Source organism: Suricata suricatta, chromosome X (genome assembly GCF_006229205.1).
Source record: "Suricata suricatta isolate VVHF042 chromosome X, meerkat_22Aug2017_6uvM2_HiC, whole genome shotgun sequence".
In the NCBI taxonomy this organism is placed as follows: domain Eukaryota; kingdom Metazoa; phylum Chordata; class Mammalia; order Carnivora; family Herpestidae; genus Suricata; species Suricata suricatta.
In genome coordinates this window covers 12,351,902-12,371,735 of record NC_043717.1, presented here as the reverse complement: position 1 = coordinate 12,371,735, position 19,834 = coordinate 12,351,902, and the positions used below count along the sequence as shown (strand labels likewise).

The window sequence follows — 19,834 nt, the reverse complement described above, 5'->3', positions numbered from 1 at the left end:
CCTCCCACCCAGTCCACCCACACACACACCCCCCTCCCAACAAGTAATTCTTCCCCAAAACACCCAGCTCTTCTCTCCTCTGAGGCCTTTCAGAGAGGAAATGAGACTATAAAACGTTAAGCTGTGATATAAACTTGAGATGTCATCTTTCAAGTTTTCATAACAGGTGAATTTCCACTAAATGTAAAGAAAACTACTTTTAAATGCCCCAGAGGCCACTAATCATTAGTTAATACCTTAAAGTCATAGAATACTTTCAAATTTACCAAGGACTATGCACACCTATCTCATCTGAGCATCTCAAACCTTTGAAAAGTAGACAAAGCAAGTATTATTATCCTTTTGCCAGAGGAGGGAATGAAGGCTCAAAGAACTCAAGGGATGAGCGCCTATCCTTAATTATTTGCCATCAGCATCATCGCATTATGCAGTCAGCAAGTAACTGCCCTCTGCTTTATCTGTTGTTCAAAGTCAGCCTACTCCATATCAGGACTTTTCTAAGTTGGGCTGCATCCAAATTATTTTCAGAAACCCTTAATATTTTAGTAATAAATAATATAAATAAAGCGAGGAAGCCCACAAGTCAGTCTAAGCACCCAGTGGACCACATGGCTTTCCAGACGCTCCCACCAAATTCCAGAGCCAAACTCAAGGGCTCCACACTAGCTCTATCTGAACAAACCCAGATGTATGACCAGGTTCCCTGGACAAAACCCAAGGGAGAGTGCATCAGCATGCAAGGGATTGGGTTCCTGGCCAAATTATAATGCATAGAGCTCCCAGAGTACCGCCCTTCTGGGTGGCACTGAACGAAACAGCTGGAGTAAAGGTATCTAAAAAGCTGGGCACGGACAGGACACAACAGATGTTTACAAGTTAACGATTAAGCAGACAGAGACGGTTCACAAACCCAGCAGGACACAGGTGGAGAGCTCTGTCCACTGCGAGCCTGCGAAGGAAGGAACAGAAGTCTCTGCACTGGGTGTTGGCTGCTGCATTGCTTGGTTCTGACACAGAAGCTACTCTTTCCCCAGAATACGCTCCCTTCCGCCTGGAACCGAAACTGTCATACCCAGTTGTTGTTGTTATGTCAGCCCATGTTTGTTCTTTCTCCAATCCTTTGACCACCTGCTCACTCTACTTCCTCTCTCCCAGTATCTCACTCCTGGCTGGCATCAGTGGCCTCTTAGCAGGTCTCAAGTCCATTCTGTCAGCACGAATCAGGAACAGACAGGAAAAAGGGAGGATTCCTCTGCTTAAAAGCCTACAGAGAGGACTTGTTGCCAATTTAAAAAATCTACCTCCTCCACACGGCCTTCAGGGCCTTTATAATCCCTCCTCCTCCAGCTCCTCGTCCTTGCTCACTCTTAGCAGGCTTCTGATTGCCCATATGCTCGCTTTTTGTAGGTCAGATCTGTATCTTCTTCCCAGACCACCTTTTCTCTGATCTCAGCCTATTATCCCAGCCTCTGATCCTATCACTCAAGTTCCACTGTCCCAAAGGACTCTCCAATGTACCTGCCAGGCCCACAGCTACTGCAGAGAGCACTGCCCATCCCTCAGCTCTGACACAAAGGTGGGCCTGGCAGTTATGTGTACCCCATGAGACCCACCTCACACCTGCTCTCGCCCAACTGAGTCCAAGGAAGGAGGGATGGGCACACAGTTTCTGGCCTCTGAGACGCTGTTGCAGAGAAAAACTTCAGCTGTATGTTCATTACTGGGGTTGTGGATGAGAAATATGAAGATCAGCAAGCACAGAAAGCAGACCCTGAAGAGATGCAGAGAGGCCATGATGTAGACTGAGGCCCAGAACCAAAAGAAGCAAAGCCCATGAGTTAGAGAAGTACTAAAAAGAAAAGGGGGTGATAATAGTTGTTGGCAGCCAAAAGATAAGCAGATAGTGAAGAAAACTCAAGGAAACTAGGGCAAGTCCTGTTAATGCCAAAACAAGCAAAAAGAACCAAGAACTCCCACTCTTCAGGACCACTGGGCCACTCCCTGTCTTATTTCTTAGATTCCATGAAAACTACAACCCTCCTCCTTTTCAGAAGCCCTAAGCTGAAGAGCTCCTTGTCCCTCCAACCAAGACGGCCTTATAACAAAAAGAGAAGGCATATGAACACTGTATAACCCGTATAGAACATAGTGTAGCCCTTCTCCTGGCTTGCACTAAAATGTGCTTGCCTGCCCCCATTCTCTTTCCCCTTGCTTCTCACTGTATGGTTTTAACTGATTTAATAAACCAAGTAATTTACCATCTTAAAAAATATGAATTCTTATGATAAGTACCACACAGTGTGAATATTTCAAGTGCTCTTAAATATCATCACTCAGGTCAACCTGGAGGACCACAACCATATCGTGTAATCCTTTATTCTACATCCAGTCCCTAGCAGGCACATCACAGATACCAAAAAGCAGTGTGAGATACACTGACTGATGCACTCTAGGAAGTTCAGGTATATGTATTATATTAAAAGAAGTGCAGAAACACTACTCTGTGCTGTGCTTCATGAAAGAAAACCTAGGAGTCTATTTTATACTTCAAGTTTCGGATCTATCAAAAGAAGTCCATGTCTATCTTCCTATAGTTTGTCCATGGTCTCTGATCTCTATGGGAGTTGTCACGTTCCATATCCATTAAGGAATATCTCAGGGACAGGTGAGGGCATATGGAAGCGATAGATGACATTCCACATATCCTTATACTGAAATAGTCTAAAAGAAAGCTGATTTACAAGAAGCAAAATGATCTGAACTTTGCTGCAGCAACAGTGATCCACTCATTCATTCATTCAACAGATACTTCCTGATCATCAAGGATATTTCAGACACTAGAGACTCGGGCTACACTGATGGGCAAGCAGATTCTTTTTTTTTTTTTTCAAGGAAGTCTAGAGTTTCATGAAGGAGAAAGACAAACAAGGCAATCTCAAGACAGTGAAGTAAGTGCTATGACAAGACAGGGTACTCTAGAACTTTGCTACTCAAAGTACAGTCTCCAGACCACCCACACCAGCATCACCTGAGGACTTACTAGAAACAGAGAACCTCGGGCTCTACCCTACATCTGGTGAATCATGAAGTTCTGGAGTGGGACCCAGGAATCTTTGGTTTAACAAGCCCTCTAGATGACATGAAACACACTCACGTTTGAGAAGCAAGGTCATAGAACATGCAGGGCAAGATAAAAGGAATAAAGCATCTGCAAAAACTCCAAAAAATGAGAGAAAATGGCCATCTTCTAAAAGTAGGTCATTGGGCTACATGTCAATAGAATAGGCTGCTGGTACAAAGCAGATGTTACTGGAGTTGCCTCAAGTTGGTCCAAACAGCAAGCAAGGACCAGATCATGAAGGCTCAGGTGTACCAGGTTGAGAAGTATAGACTGAATCTAAAAGGCAACAGGAAGCCACAGATAGTATTAAATAAGACAATGAAATAGACGTCAGTAACAGAAAGATCACTTCAGTGAGGAAAATGGAAGGGGAAAGACTAAAGGCAGGAAGACAAGTAAAGGCCATATGAGCAACCCTGGCCAGAGGTCAACAGGGGCCAGAGTTAGGGAGAGGATGAGAGGAGTCAGGGAGGAAAAAGCCATATGGCCATGACCAGAGGAAGGCCCACTCCAGCAGTGAGATGGCAGCTAAGGACCCCTTTGTCAGCAGCTCGAGGGCCATCCTGCTGCAGGACCCGGATGCATGCAACATCTCCTAATGAACCCGAAAGTCAACTGAAAACAATCAACACAACTTTACAAAGGTCTGAGAAGTGAGCCATCAAAGAGAGAAATGTCCAACTGCAAAGACTGAAGGCCGGGAGAAATGGGGGTGGATAAGCTACGGAGCCTCAGGCTCCCAAGCAAAAGCTAGAACCAGGCAAAGCTCCACTCGTGATGCACCCTAACAGGCCTCTCCCAGGTCAACTCCAGCCCCAGTGGTTCTGTCGGGTGGGTGGAGATATTTGCAAGTTGGTGCCAATTTTGAGCTCTGCCAGCATTTTTAAGAAAAAATAAAATGAGAGAGAAACCTTCCACATCTGTCTGCTTAAGCCACATACATATGGTTCATTATGCAGTTTCTCTAGACACAGGATAATTAGATTTGTTATATTTAAAACATTCAAACCCTTAGTTTCGTTTCAAGTGAAATGCATATATTTGGCACTACAAGTTATTATCTCCAGGGAAAACAGGCTGTTTATGATGAAAGAGACTTCAAAAGACTCGTTAAAAAGTAATACCATTAATAAAATCCCAAAAGGTGACATTTACCCCTGAAGTATCTTAAAAACCAAACACAGCTGAATATGAATTGCAAGGAGGTGTTACAAGGGGAATTTGCAAAGGGCGTGTATATTGCTTCAACCAAAGAACATTTCTGTTTAGAATATAATCCTGCCCTGGAGGCACCCTGTAAGTGCTGCCCAAGAGTCCAGCCATTTCACGTGAGGAGGCAATGATCTCCTACCAGCCTCCTTCTGGTACCTCGGTAAACAAACCATCTGGAGCAGCAGAAGCTCATACAGTGAGTATGTGAGACCACAGTGAGTATGTGAGAACACCTCACCTACTGACAGTATTCTGCAGAGAAGATGGCCAGAGTGCGACCAATCATCAACACATGATTTCATGAGCAAAGATGTGAGAAGACTCAATCACCCCTAATGAAAGAGAATGGCTAACAGGCTGGCGAGACCAGACCCTAGCCCAAGGGAATACTGATCAGCCATGGGGCTGAGGAAACAGAAGAGTCACAGAGGCAAATGACAGCAGAGCTGATAGGTGGGATCACGGCAGCTGTCCTCCGGTCATTTAGACCACACGAGGCCTGGTAAAGAAGTATCAGTGAGTGGCTCTGGCTGCCTACCCAGCAAAGACATGGTCCACCACACCCCCACAGTGAGTTGCAGCCATGTGACTGAGTTCTAGCCAATGCACTGTGAGCACCAGTGACCTGCACCACTTCCGTGGAGGATCAGCACCCTGTGGCACTCTATGCTAGTCTGCGAGGGCCACTGCATGGGGGATGGCACAGCCAAAGGACAGAAGGAGTACTGCTGCCGGAATCACCATGTGGAAGAAAGCTGCCTACCAATCTGTTAGATGAGTGAGAAAGACGCCGACGCACTGAAATCATTAAAATGTGGGGCATATTTGCATACCAGCTGCTAGTCTATCCTTCAAGCAAGGGCCAGAACAAAGGCAGGCCTGCTGGTCTCAACGGCACAGCCGTCCCTGCATCGAAGACGAAGGACGAGCCTCTGTTTTGTAATCTGACCACCTAATGACAGGAGACAATTATGAGCCCACACGACTTTATAATTTGTCCACGTAGATGATCTACAGGGACAGCAAGAGTGTGGATGCATCTTTACAGCCATCTTTCTATGTCTGGTTAATAGGAATTTATCTTTCATGGCTTTGGAAGAGACTCCCAGGGAAGACACTGAGGGTTGGGGGGGAGGGGGGAGGGGGGAAGAGAGGTGGTGGTGATGGTGGAGGGCACTTGAGGGGAAGAGCACTGGGTGTTGTATGGAAAACAATTTGACAATAAAAAATTTTAAAAAAAAAGAAGAGAGGGATAAGATAAAGCTGTGGGAAAACTATTAAATGAGGAACAAAGTAAAGAAGATAGAACTAAACAATTTTGTTTTGAACATTCATCTGGTTCCCCTGTATGATACCCTACAATCTTATTTATATTCTGTCTCCCACCCCGCTCTCACTATAATGTAAGATCTGTGAGGGCAGGAAAATTGGTCTGTTCTGATCACTGCTATATCCCACGCACCAAGAAAAGTACCTATGCTCAATCAATGTCTGTTCAATGAGTGAACAAGTAACTGGACAAATGGCCAATTCCAATCCAGAGACAGAAAGGTTAACCTGAGCTCTCCTATGATGACTAGAGCTGATCTTGATATTCATTTATCAAACAATGTCAAACAATGTGGAAAGGCTGGGCCCTCTCCCTTACCTATGAAATGAGAGGAGGGGGAATCTTTTTTTTTCTTTTCCTTTTGAAATAATTATAGATTCACAGGAAGTTGCAATAAATAACTTCTGGTTCTGCCTGTAGGGAAGTGAGTTAAAATTAAATCCTAACAGAACAATTTAACCTTATCAGTTTCTTCACTGAAACAAATCCATAAAGATGCAAAACTCGCTCAGGGATCTAATTTCAACAGCTTAGGAGGCTGATTGCCAAAGTGTAGGAATCTGAATCTAATGAGCAACACAGAGTTGCCGCTTATTAAGATAAACTAAATTTTAAAAGTAATCACCATAGACACAGTGCTTTGCTAAGTGCCAGGCATTATAAGCATCTAGTACACGTGACCTATTTTCATGTTCACAAAACCCTGTGAAGTAGATTCTGTTATTTCCATTTTGCAGAACAGGAAACTGAGGATTAGGGAAGGGAAGGGACTTAGCAAGATCACTCATATGCTAAAATGGTAGAACCAAAACATGAGCAGAGTTCGGGTTTGTACTTTTAATCAGCAAGCCCTAGGACTCTCCCTCCCTTATCCATCCATCCTGTAACAACGTACCATTTCCTTTTAAGAAACACCCTCACAGGGCTCTGGGTGACTCAGTAAGTTGAGTATCTGACTTCATTTCAAGATCTCACTGTTCATGAGTTCAAGCCCCACATCAGGCTCACTGCTGTCAGAGTAGTCTGCTTCAGATCCTGTCTCCCTCTCTCTTTGCCCCTCTCCCACTAGTGTTCACTCGCTCGCTCACTCTCTCAAAAATAATAAACATTTTTTAAAACACCCTCAACTACTCTGAAAACTATAAAGCACCTACAAAAGAAATTCAAGATGATGCAAAGAAATGGAAAAACATTCCATGCTCATGGAAAGAACAAATACTGCTAAAGTCTCTACTACCCAAAGCAATCTACAGATTTAATGCAATCCCTAGCAAAATGCCAACAGCATTTTTTGCAGAGCTACAAAAAAAATCCTAAAATTTGTATGTAGCCAAAGACCTTGACTAACCAAAGCAATCTTGAAAAAGAAAAACAAAACTGGAGGTATCACAATTCCAGACTTCAAGTTATATTATAAAGCAGTAGTAAGTGAAACAGCATGGCACTAGCATCAACACAGATACATAATCAATGGAATAGAATGGAAAATACAGAAAGAAACCCATAATTAGACGGTCAATTAATCTTTTACAAAGGAGGAATGAATATACAATGGGAAAAAGTCACCTCAACTATGGTGTTGAAAAAACCAGAGAGCTATATCCAAAAGAATGAAACTCAACCATTTTCTTTCACCATACACAAAAATAAACTCAAAATAGATTCAAGACTTAAAATGTGAGGCCTGAAGTCACAAAAATCCTAGAATAGAACACAGGCATTAGGTTCTATAACATCAGCCATAGTCATATTTTTCTAGACAGGTCCCCTGAGGCCAGGGAAATTAAAGCAAAAGTAAACTATTGAGACTACATCAAAATAAAGTTTCTGCACACCAAAAAAAAAAAGAAAAGAAAAGAAACCGTCAACAAAACTAAAAGGCAACCTACAGAATGGGAGAAAATATTTGCAAGTGATATATCCAATGAGGGGCTAATATTCAAAATATATAAAGAACTCTGCAACTCAAAACCCAAAGAACAAATAATTCAATTTAAAATGGGCAAAAGACATGAACAGACATTTCTCCAAAGAAAATATCCAGATGGCCAACAGACACGTGATACACATGATGCTCAACATCACTCATCATCTGGGAAATGCAAATCAAAACTACAATGAGATATCACCTCACACCTGTCAGAATGGCTAAAATCAGAAAGACAAGAAATAAGTATTGGAGAGGATGTGGAGAAAAAAGGAATCCTCCTGCACTGTTGGTGGGAATGCAAACTAGCAGTCACTGTGGAAAACAGTATGGTTGTTCCTCAAAAAATTAAAAATAGAACTACCCTGGGGCGCCTGGGTGGCTCAGTCAGTTAAGCATCTGACTTCAGCTCAGGTCATGATCTCACAGTTTGTGGGTGTAAGTCCCACATCGGGCTCTGTGCTGACAGTTCAGAGCCTGGAGCCTGCTTCGGATTCTATGTCTCCCTCTCCCTCTGTCTCTCCCCCACTCATGCTCTTGCTTGTGTGCTTGCGCTCGCTCGCTCACTCTCTTGCTCTCTCTCAAAAATAAACATTAAAAAACTAGAACTACCCTACATCCCAGTAATTCCACTACCAGGTATTTACACCCAAAAATACAAAACCACTAATTGAAAGGGATACATGCATCCCTATGTTTAATGCAGCATTATTGATAATAGCCAAATTATGGAAGCACCTGAGTGTCGATAGATGAATGAGTAAAGAATATGTGGGGTGTGTGTGTCTGTGTGTGTGTGTGTGTGTGTGTATACACACGCACAATGGAATATTATTCAGCCATAAAAAGGAATGAGGGACACTTGGGTGGCTCAGTTAAGCGTCCAAATTCCACTCAGGTCATAATCTCATGGATAATGGGTTCAAGCCCTGCATTGGGCTCTACGCTGACAGCTGAGAACCTGGAGCCTGCTTCGGATTCTCTGTCTCCCTCTCTCTGCCCCTCCCCTGTTTGCATGCTCTCTGTCTTTCAAAAATGAATAAACATTAAAAAAATTTTTTAAGGAATGAAATCTTGCCATTTACAACAACATGGATAGAGGTAAGGAGTATAATGCTAAGCAAATTAAGTCAGTCAGAGAAAAATAAATACCATGTCATCTCACTCATATGTGAAATATCCAGATTTTTTTGAACGTTTATTTATTTTGAGAGAGAAAGACTGTGAGCAGGGGAGGGACAGAGAGAGAATCCCAAGCAGAGTCCATACAGTGTGGAGCCCAATGCAGGGCTCGAATCCACCAACTGTGAGATCATGACCTGAGCTAAAACCAAGAGTTGTATGCCTAACCTCTTAACCAACTGAGCCACCTGCGGGCACCCATATGTGGAATTTAAGAAACAAAACAATCAAGCAAAGGAAAACAAAAATAGAGACAAACCAAGAAACAGACTCTTAACTATAGATAACAAACTGATGGTTACCAGAGGGGAGGTGGGTTGGGGATGGGGGTGAAATAGGTGATGAGGATTAAAGAATATACTCACCATGATGAAAAATAACGTAACATAACATAAAAAAAAGAAACATGCTCACTGCAATGCCAAAGTCAATGCAGCAATTTTGCACACTGAGGATTTGACCATGGGATACGAATATCCTATACTTACACGTCACTCCCATTATCTAGCTTAGTTGTAGATTTTGGCCCATAAGCTATTAATTACACAGAGCACCATCTTACTTCTCACATGCCTATAAGCATCTGGCATGTTTTCACATCAGGAAAGATTCCTGATCTACAGGTATTCAATCATTTCACTGTTATTTTAGTCTGTGGCACTAACACTATTTTGATTAACATAAGAGATGCTTATGAATGATCACTATCTCCAATTCTTCTATCAGGAGTCAAGATCTACTGTTCCAGAAGGGCATTTTTCCTTGAGAGTTTGCTCTCTGTTTGGAGAAGGCCAAGAGAAAATGAAAAATCAGCAGGAGGACACTTTGATGAGGCTGCGGACTTCAGCACCAGGGCACTAACATGCCCAGCCCAATCCTTGTCAGTGAGATCAAGGGCACCTGTCTCCTCCACTATGTCCTCCCTTTAACACTCATGGCAGTCTACGGTCAGATGGGAAACAGACATGCCAAGATCAGGGGCTGAATCTGAGGAATACTTTAGACAACGCGGCTATAGATTGGAGGTGCAAAAAGTGCAGACTCTGGAGGCAAACAGACTTGGGCTCATATCTGGGGTGGTCACTTACACACCATGACACTTGGGCCACTTAACTTCCGAACCATCAGCTCCCTACCTAAAAGACAGAGGCGTGGTCCACAGGGCTTCGCCTACCTCTCCTGCCTCATCTCCCTCCCACTCCAGGCTCTGGCCACACTTGCCTTTTCAGGTCTTGGACTGGGTCTCCTCTGTGCGCTGTACACGTGGTGAACTGCCTCACTCGATGCCCACCCCAGCCCCCGCAGCATGACTATACAGGGCAGATGCTGGCTAGGTAAAAGTACGTTACCCAAACACCTCTGCTGCTAGAATTACAGATGGGACTTAGGTTCCATTAAACATGCCCATGGAAGGCTAATTCAAAACAAGTCATGTGGTAAAGCAGGGAACACAGCATTCACCCAGTGGGCCTGGGCCACACTCCGTGCAGAGCTGCAGCTGAAAGCTACGGCAGCACCTGCCCAGCTCTGCAGCTTCCTGACTGTGAGAAAGGCAAAGCTCCCTCAGCCGTCCAGCCGTCTGGTCCTGCTGTGCAGTGTGAGGAATCATTCGTGCACGCTCAGAGGAGTCAGAACCCTCAGCCCTTCCAAAAATCTGGTAGGCCTTCCATCCCCTTATTAGAAATCCCTCTTTGCCTAAGCTAGCCAGAGTAGATTCTGTTGTCCACAATGAAGAAACCCGACCAACACACGCTCTTAGCCTAGAGTCTTCCCGCTCAGCCAGGACCCTCTCTCTCCTCACCCCCTGGCACCATCCTCCCTTTGCCTGGTTACCTCCGAGTCATCCTTCCCAGCTCAGCTCAAGCAGCGCTTCTTTGGGGAAGCCTTCCGTCACTTCCTAGTCCTAGGTGGGATTTCTCTGTCACAGGCCACCAAGTCCTCCCTTGCCTCTAGGCAACTGTCAGTTTTCCATTATATGTCCAGAGGCGGGACCATTTGATTCACATCCATCTGCCCGGTTTGACTGCAAGTTTCCTGAGAGCAGGGTCCATGTTTGCAGTCCTCAGGGTTCCCCTGGCATGGTGCCTGACCCACATAAGCCACTTCGATTACTGAGTGGTAAGTCCACAATGTAATCTTACAAGTAGTCTACCTTGCAAGACTGTTGAAAGAACTGAAAGGACACACACAAATGAAGGGGCCAGCACAGCACCAGGACCAAATACACACTCAGTTTGGTAGAGACACCCTTTGGGACAGGCAACTAGGGGCACGATGTCAGTTGCTCACCTAAGATCGGGGGAATAGCAATGGACCCAGGGACTGAAATGGCGCTGTTGTAAAGGAGCCTTCCATCTTTATACCTTAGTATGTACTGAGACCAAGGGGCCCTGGGGAATATAGCAGACACAAGTACCCTTCTCCTTTCCAGCTTTAAAAGGTACTATCTGGGACCAGTTCAGTTGGGTGTTTACATGTGAGAGAGTAATCAGAGGTGCGCCTCTCTGCCATATCATTGTGGCCTACTACCAGGAAAGTTCTGGATACCACAATGCCCATATCTGTGGGGAAAAGCAATGTTGACCCCACAAATAAAATGTGCTCACTTACTTTCATCTAGTCTAACTGACCTGTTGAGCACTGTATGGAAGCTAGAATTCTCATGTGTACCAGGCCTACCATTTTTACACTCCGTCCACCCTACTGTCTCCAAGCATGGATTTTGCAAGGCCTTAAGGCAGCACCCCCAATGAATCCTAATATTTACTGATTATTTTTTATTTAAATATTTATTTCCCATAAACATTCTTCAGTTTCAATGCCAGATACCCTGTTCTTGTATCCTGGAATCACCTCTCTTTCCAGTATCTCTTTATTATTCTCATCTTGTAGCACAAAGTACTTTTCATGTAGAAGTGCCTCCCAGCAAAGAAATCAAGCAACTACTATCACTTCAATTGTTAAGAAGCATGGGTAGATGGTGAGCACCTAAAGACCACAATAAGAGACAGCTAAAAATAATTTAGGCTAAAAAAAAAAGTAAATTTCAGTATCAATTGAAATAAAAGGTTTCAAAAATAAGGGCTAGAAAATCTGAAGAAGAATTAGAAGTGGGTGAAGGAAATAAGGAAGCAATGCGATGAAAAACTAGGACCTCTTTGTGGTCATAATGACTCATCAGGTATCTGGGTGGTCCTAGGTAGAGTCAGTGAAGTAGAACACATCAAACTTTTTCACCCCTTGGGAGATGGTAAATCTCCATCTAGGGTTTGAAATTAAATGTGGAATGTGTCTGATAAAACAAGATGTCAAGAATAAAGCACATACATTCCTATAAAATTCATCAAACCAGTTCTTCCTGTTATACAGAAAGGCAGGCACACATATACCCTTTTCCTGCCCTCTTCCTCCTCCTCCTCCCTCTCTTCCCTCAAGCCCTTCTATTTCAGTCCGAGCAATGCCAAGAGGTCAACACACATACACACATTACCATTCACCATCCCTAACAGCAAAAGCCCTCACAACCACGATCCAAAACAAAACAAAACAAAAGCAGGATGGCGCTTGCTCTTTGATCTGAAAGACACAAGCAGCACCTTAGGGTGCTTTCACTACAGCCCAGTGAGGAGGGTGTCGTTATGTGGTTTCTCAGCTCCAGCCACTTATGAGAACATCCATGTGGCTTTCCTCAGTGGCTCATCAGCCCACTGGTTAGACTGCAAGATGTGGAGAAGAAAAAATGGCAGGAATTAAATGTGGAGTGGCATTATGCTAAAGTATGCACAGGGACACTTTGCAGGGGACAAAGTCACAAGCCCTCAGATAAGGGGAGAAGGTAAAGATCCCAAAATAAGGAAGGAAAAAAATGCCCCAGGTTCCACTAAAACAAAGCAAAACAACAACCAACCCCCACCCAAGCCAAATGACCCTGAAAAAGCCCCACAAGGGCCGATCTGCCACATAGGTCACTTCCCCGAACAAGCACTAGGTGAGAAGACCACAGTGGCTGAGACAGTACTGAGTATGCCCCACTTGCTGACCTGCTTCTCTCTTCTCCACACTCAAGAGCACCAACATGCTCATGACTCACCTCTACGCCACCTCCTTCAATCCCATCCCAATCTCCCAGCCATAGCCTCTACTCCTCGCCCCGCAGCTTCCTGGTCCCAACCATCCATAAAATACCCCTCACACAATAGAAAGGCCTCTCAGTGCAGTGACTGCCTCCCAGAAAGTCTATTTCTTCCTGTTCTCATCAAAACTCCTACAATGAACAACTTATTCGAAGCGACTGGCAATTCTCTTCAGGCTTCTGCCAACAACCGCACCAACAGAGCCTCGGGGTTCATTTCTCTCAGCGTCCTTTACACACTTCTTTTCTACTTACAACCACTCAGAATGGACGCAAGGAGCAGAGATAATCTGCTTCTGGACCTAAGTGCCTACAATTAAGTCCGCAGCAGGATGGGGGCATGGCAAGAAATTGAAATTGAGCAAGAATGAGGGAGGGAAGGAGACAACTAAGTTCAATAAATGTTTTTCAACTTACAGACTTTTAGATGTGGCTGCCTAGCAGTGTCTAACAATGTCTGCCTATTCATTAGAAAACTTCCACCACAAATATAGCCCAAACCTCCAAGTGAAATGACAGGGTGATAAAGTTCTCTAAATTGTTTTTATCACTCTCTTAATAGTCTTTGAGGTGATAAAGACAAGTAACTATTGAGAATTTACCCCAAAAGACTGTTAAGTTCACCTTTTCATAAAGAGAATAAAATATGGCAGTGTGTATATTTAGGGTACAAAAAGTGAGTATGTTTTGATTTAAAATAGAAGATAAATTGTTTTCTAGTGAGATCTGCCTGGAAGGATATTTCATCTGCGAAACCTGTATCCCTAAAGCCAGGTAAAAATATACAGCATATATTTAATATATATGTAAATATATACACATACAAATATACATATATATATGAATACCTATACTTATTTTTATGTGCATAAAATATTCCTGGAATGACACAAAAGAAACAGACAATATCAGTTGCCTCTGGAATGTGAAACAAAGACTGAAGGCCCATCCCTCTGGCTGAGCTTCACAGATAAATGAGATGAGTAATGAAACATTATTTAAGAATGAAAAAAATGGTAACTCCACATGTGCAAGAAAAAAAAATTCTCAAACTTAATGTTATCAAGGGGGTAAAAGTGTAAATGAATGAAGACAAAAGAGAAAACAAAGAAGGCAAAAGACAGGGTGAAGGGTAAGGTTCCCACACAAAGGACACTGACCACTGGGGAAACAGCAGTAGCTCTGTGTGGCCAGGGTGTAGACTTGGAGAAGGGAGCTACTGTGGCTGAAAAGGTAACAAGTAGGTATAAACAGGAGGGCCCCGAGGGCCATGTTGGGAAGTAGGTGATAAGCAGAGAGCAGGGGGCATGTCTCAATCAAGGGAGTAGAGTGATCAGATAGGTATTTTTAAGCCTATTTTTATATACAGTAAGCATAATGGATTTGAAGAGGGCAAGAGTGGAAGCAAGGAAAAAGGAGTGAGAGGCTGACAACAGATTCAGTGACAGGAGGATGGCCTGAATCAAGGAAGGTCAGGGAAATGGACAGCTACGAGAGGCATTTAGAAAGTGAAATGGCCAGGAGCTGGTAACTAAGTTGGCAGATGGGGGCAAGAGATGAGTCAAAGATAGTGACCAGCATTGTGGCCTGTGCTGATAGATGGATGGAGACAGGAATGGAAGGGTGAAAGCTGGTTCTGTGGGAAAGACAGGTTGAAGTCACAGTGGGACATCTGAGTGAATATGTCTAGCAGATGGAGACATGTGGTCATCAGCTTCCATCCAGCTAAACAGGAACAGAGCAAGCAGCGGACCCAGGCATCACCAGCGTGTGAGGTACTGGTGGAAGAAGAAGAATGGAAAAAGGTTAGGAAGAGGTAGTCACAGAAGCAGGATGAAAACCAGGAGAAGATGGCATCGTGGGCAGCAGACAATGAGAGCATGTCAAGACAGGGGTTAGTGTCAAAAGCTGCCCAGGGGTCAATGGAGCAAGGACTTAACCCATAACAGTTTCTGGCAACCATGGCAAAAACAGGGCAGTGGAGTATAGTGGGAGGAAAAGGGACAATTCTAAATCCTATACAAGCAAATCACAAATGACTACAGTCTGGATGGGTAGGATACTTTGTGAAAAGTAAAGCACAAAATGACTTAGAAACACATGATAATAGATGAGTCAGGAAAGAAGACATAGTATTTCTTTACAAATCCACAGACATAGGATAAGTTCAGTATCTGAAATTTCAAGGGGAAAAACATCTAACCCTGAACAACAACAACAAAAAAACTCTGAAATCCATAAAATACTAAGCAAAAAAAGTATTCATTCCAATATTTGGGTACTAAATTTGGCATAAGCATCTCTAAAATACCAAGCTCATGAGCTGCAACAGCACTGGCCAAGAGTCCCTAAAAATCTCCAATACTCATAGGCTACCCCCCTTCCAATCATGAGGAAGGACTTGAATACAAGGCCACAGAGAAGCTAGAAGAAGGCAAGGTTGCCATCAGCACATTAGCATGGCAATGTGACGGAAATGAGTTACCCTCATCTCCTCTAACACCAGGCTCAATCTACATTAACCCCCTTCTACCAAAAACCTTCTTTGCAGACCCCCTCACCTACATGACTAATTCAGGTTGGCATTTTTCTTTCTGGGACATAGAGTCCAGCCAAACTAAGTTGAAAGGCATAAGGAAGAAACTTAGGAGCAAAACCAAGAAAAACTCATCAGCCATGAAAACCACAAACTGTGCTATGGGAAGGAAGGCCCCTTGTTCTCATCTTAAAGAGAAGGCAATGCTCCAAACAGGAGGGGCGGGGCTTCCACTGATGCCAAACAACATTAAGGGAGTCAGAGACTGTTGCAGATTATTACAAATGACTGTTAAATTCATTCCAAGTCATTCATGTTATAGATAAGAGAAGGAACATGCCCAAAGCCACACAGAGCTTGGCCAGACCTGCCCAAGAACCCATCTAGTTTCCTCTGGACGATACTGTAAGTCATTCTAATGGCCAACTACTGCCAAATACTGATGTCCAGCCCTGGCTCTCCCCAAAGCTCCAGAGCCGTATCACCTACCATGTCTTTGACACCTCCTCTTGACTCTCCCAAAAGCTCAAATCTCAACATCTAACACTGAGCTCTTGATCTTTCCCTACTACTCTCAAGGCCAGTTTTTCATCCAGGGCTTCATAGCTTAACAGATGATGTTACCATCCATCTGGTTCCTGAGCCAGACTAAGAAATCATGTCCTGTGTTTGAACTCCGACCCTATCACTTCCTAGCTGTGACTTTGGGCAGATTCAGTAAGGTCTTTAAATCTCAGGTTTTATCATCTGAAACATGGGATAACATAGAGGACAACTAGAACTCCAAGATGGTGTCATCCATGCCACTGAAGGAGAAGCAGCTCACAGATGCCAAACTGGACACTGATGCAGGTTTCACCCCCTAAAGGCACTGCTGAAGCACTTCAAAGAGGTAACTACCAGTATTATAATAAGCATCTCAATGTCAAGAAATGGAGCGTCACTGGGATTTCTATGGTGCTGGCAGCTTGTGTGCTTTTCAACTACTGTCATTGTTACAAGGAACTCCAACACAAGCCACTAGGCAAGTACCACTGAAGAGGGTCCAGTGCTGAGGCACAATCTGCATTCCTGACCATGGCCTTTGCCTGGCACCCTTGACACCTTTCATACTCTAATTGAGAATTAAAGAGGACTGGTACATGGAAAAAAAAACAAATAACACGAATTGCCTCATAAGGCAGCTGTGAGCACCAAAGGGAATGATGTGTATAAAATGCTAAGCACTAGAAAATAGTGTTGGACATGCATCTTCCTCTATATTCTTGCCTAGTCCTCCATTCCCATCCCCTGACCTGGTTAATACCTATGAATCCTTCTCATTTCAACTCAAATGAGACTCCCCACTAAAAACTGTCCTTGATTGCCCCCTACCTGCTAAGGATAGGTCATAACTGCACCCCCACACTGTTTTTCAGCCTCAAAACACAGTGTAATTTCCATTCACAACACATATCATAATGACATAGTTACTTTGCAATGGTTTATTGGCCACCTCCTCCAATTGCCTAGAAGCTCCATAAGGGCAGGGACTGGGGCTGTTACACCTCCACAGTATTAAGTAAACATTAGTTAAATGAAGTGCCCAAGAAGCCGGTCTATCAGCAGGAAACCTGGATCCAGAGATTAGAAGTCGCAGGACACCAATCTAAGGACGAACACATGGCATCCCCCCAGGGGACCAGATACAAAGGATCTCATGAGCCCTTTCTGACCACTGCAAAGGCCATGATTTCCTGCTTGTGTGAGCATCATTCTGACAGCTCAGGATTCGGACTCCACAGCACTACGATAAACTCCACACAGACATGCAGAGCACATCTTGGAGAACCTTTTAGATGCATCCCAGTTCCTCCAATGCCTTTCTTGTGGTAAACCATCATTTCACAGCAGATGTGATTCTTGCATTTAAAGACACATACTGTTTTACCACCGGACCTCTAAACACAACCAACTACTACCTTGGAAGCCCAGCTAAAGAAACAGCTTTGTTCCAACTTGGAGGTGAAAGCGAGGTCTTCTGGACATAGGAGAGAATGGCATGTTGGCCCTCCAATGTGGTACCAGTAAGGGATTTTCAGGCATAACTTTTACTACACCCAATGCTTATTTATGTGCCCAACCTCCCTGTAATATATACCTCTAATATATAGTAAGGGCAGATTTTGACACTGGGGCAAGCCTGGTTTCAAATTCTTGTTCTTCCACTTACTAGTAATGAATAAAACTTTAGACCCATTACCTGACCTCTTCCAGCCAGTTAACTCATCCACACTAATAGATATAACAGTACCCAGACCTTAGTTGTAGGAAGCATTAAATAAAAATACACAGCATATGGCAAGCTTATTATCTTTAAGAAAGTTCTTTGTAAACAGACTACCACCTCAGAAGATAAAGTTCTGTCCATAACACAGTTCTGGGCCTAACAGAGTACCCATTCCCTGAGGGGATTCAGTTAACACCATGATCCTCCTTAGAAGGTCCTGAGTGATCCTTCTTCCCAAGTTGAACACTGACAAACTGCCCAATAGTAAACCCAGTTTTTTCATAATTCCTCTCATGTAGACACACAAACCAACACGCACACAGCCTTTTTTGAGAATAGGACTTACCCAGCACAGGACTCAGAGATACTGCACAAGACAACAGTTGCAGATACAAAAAAAATAATAATAAGAGTTCTTTATCCAAAAGAAAACACTGGAGAAAGGGAAGCTGAAATGCTGAAATTCTCTAGGCCAGGAGAAACTGAGACATCACTTGGGTTTCTGTCATAATATTGCTAACTATTACGTATAAGAAATAGTAGTTGCTGCCATGTATAAAATAACTGTTCTCCCAAAGGCCTGGACTGGGCACTGAGAGAAAATGCATCAGAACCACCTCTGCCTTGCAAAAGCTTGCAACGTAATTGGAGGCACCAAACAAAGGGCAACAGGTAAGTATGCGCTGAATGAATAATAATAAAGAATAAGACAGAAATAAGATAGGCTGTTTTGGAGAAAAATAACACACTCCGGAGGGAGGTGCCTAATGACTAAGTAGATATAGGTGGAAGGCATTTTAGACATACAAAAGACCAAGAACCAGCTTGGATTAGTCTAGAGACACTGAGAAAGGGTAGAAACACATATTACAAAAAGATTTAGGAAAACAGGGGCTCCTGGCTGGCCTGGTCAGCAGAGCAGGCAACTCCCAATTTTGGGGTCGTGAGCTCAAGTCCCATACTGGGGGTAGAGCCTACTTCAAAAAAAAAAAAAGATTTACAAAAATATATAAGCAACAGAACAATAAGTGCAAGATTTGCATAAGGGGGCAGTTTTATATCTTCCTTGAGAAAGAAAAAGGCAGCCCATCAAAAAGCCATGTCCCCAAAGTCTCCCACTGGCATAACCCCACATCACTTACCCGAATAAGGGAAGCCTGATGGCGAAGGGGCTTGGCTCCTGGGGCCCCCGACAAGGGTCCTTCAGGTGGGACAAGGGGCTGTCTAGCTTCATAAGGAGCTGCAAAAGCAGGGGGAAAAGTCAGCACAGTACAAAAAGATTCCACCCAAAAATTATTTCACACTCAATCTGCGACGGCCTGCTCATCAGGGAAGAATTAGCAAAGGAATTAGTTTATGGGCCACCTTGTACAAACAAACCTGGGTGCAGTCTAAAACCATTTAACCAATTCGTGAAAAGACAGGAAAATATTTGCATCACGTTGAGATTAGGAATAAATTTGAAGAGGGGAGTGGTAAGAACCTAAATTGGTATAGAAAGCAGTAACAATCATCAGTAAAGTGCCACATTCTAAATGCTCAAATTCTAAGTATCAGGTAAATTCTATATATACCTGCCAGTTTAAAAGTCTTGCATTTATCATCCATCTTCCAAAGAAGAAAATACGCATTTTGAACACTAAGAATCAATATTACCATTTGTTTTTCAAAAATAAATGGCATAGTCTTCTTTTCCTTATTGGAAAGAATGTAAAACCAAGTAGAAAAAAATTTTTTAAAGAATAAATGTATTTTATTTGTATTATTTTACCTTTCAATAACCAATGCAAAAATAATTTTGGCACTTTAAGAAAAGTTTTTAAGCCAAAAACACAAAAGCCTTTTTTCACTTTATTTCCAGAATATTTCATAATGACCTTGCCTATATGGTAGAAAAACTGTTAAACCAGGTAGTATTCAACTCCAACAGAAAGGAGAAATTATCACCCAAGATGAAACCATTTTTGATGAACATTTCTGGCTAACAATTGGAGTTTTGGGCAGTATATCAAGAAGCAGAATGCTGGCTTCCTCTGGCGGCCTCATGAACAACAGCAGGTAGAGCGTGCGGAACAGCCTGTCATGGCCCGCCCCGGGCATACCCTGATCACCTGGAAATAAAGGA

The 19,834-nt window shown here is 43.3% G+C and overlaps 1 protein-coding gene across 1 annotated transcript in view; it reads right to left on the bottom strand.

Annotated features, from left to right (window-relative positions):
• Window positions 1–19,834, bottom strand: part of REPS2 (RALBP1 associated Eps domain containing 2) — a 239,499-nt gene that overhangs the window by 142,666 nt on the left and 76,999 nt on the right. The window contains exon 6 of the mRNA XM_029929616.1: window positions 18,852–18,949. Within this exon, the coding sequence (XP_029785476.1) occupies window positions 18,852–18,949 (98 nt within the window). The remainder of the gene's footprint in view (window positions 1–18,851; window positions 18,950–19,834) is intronic.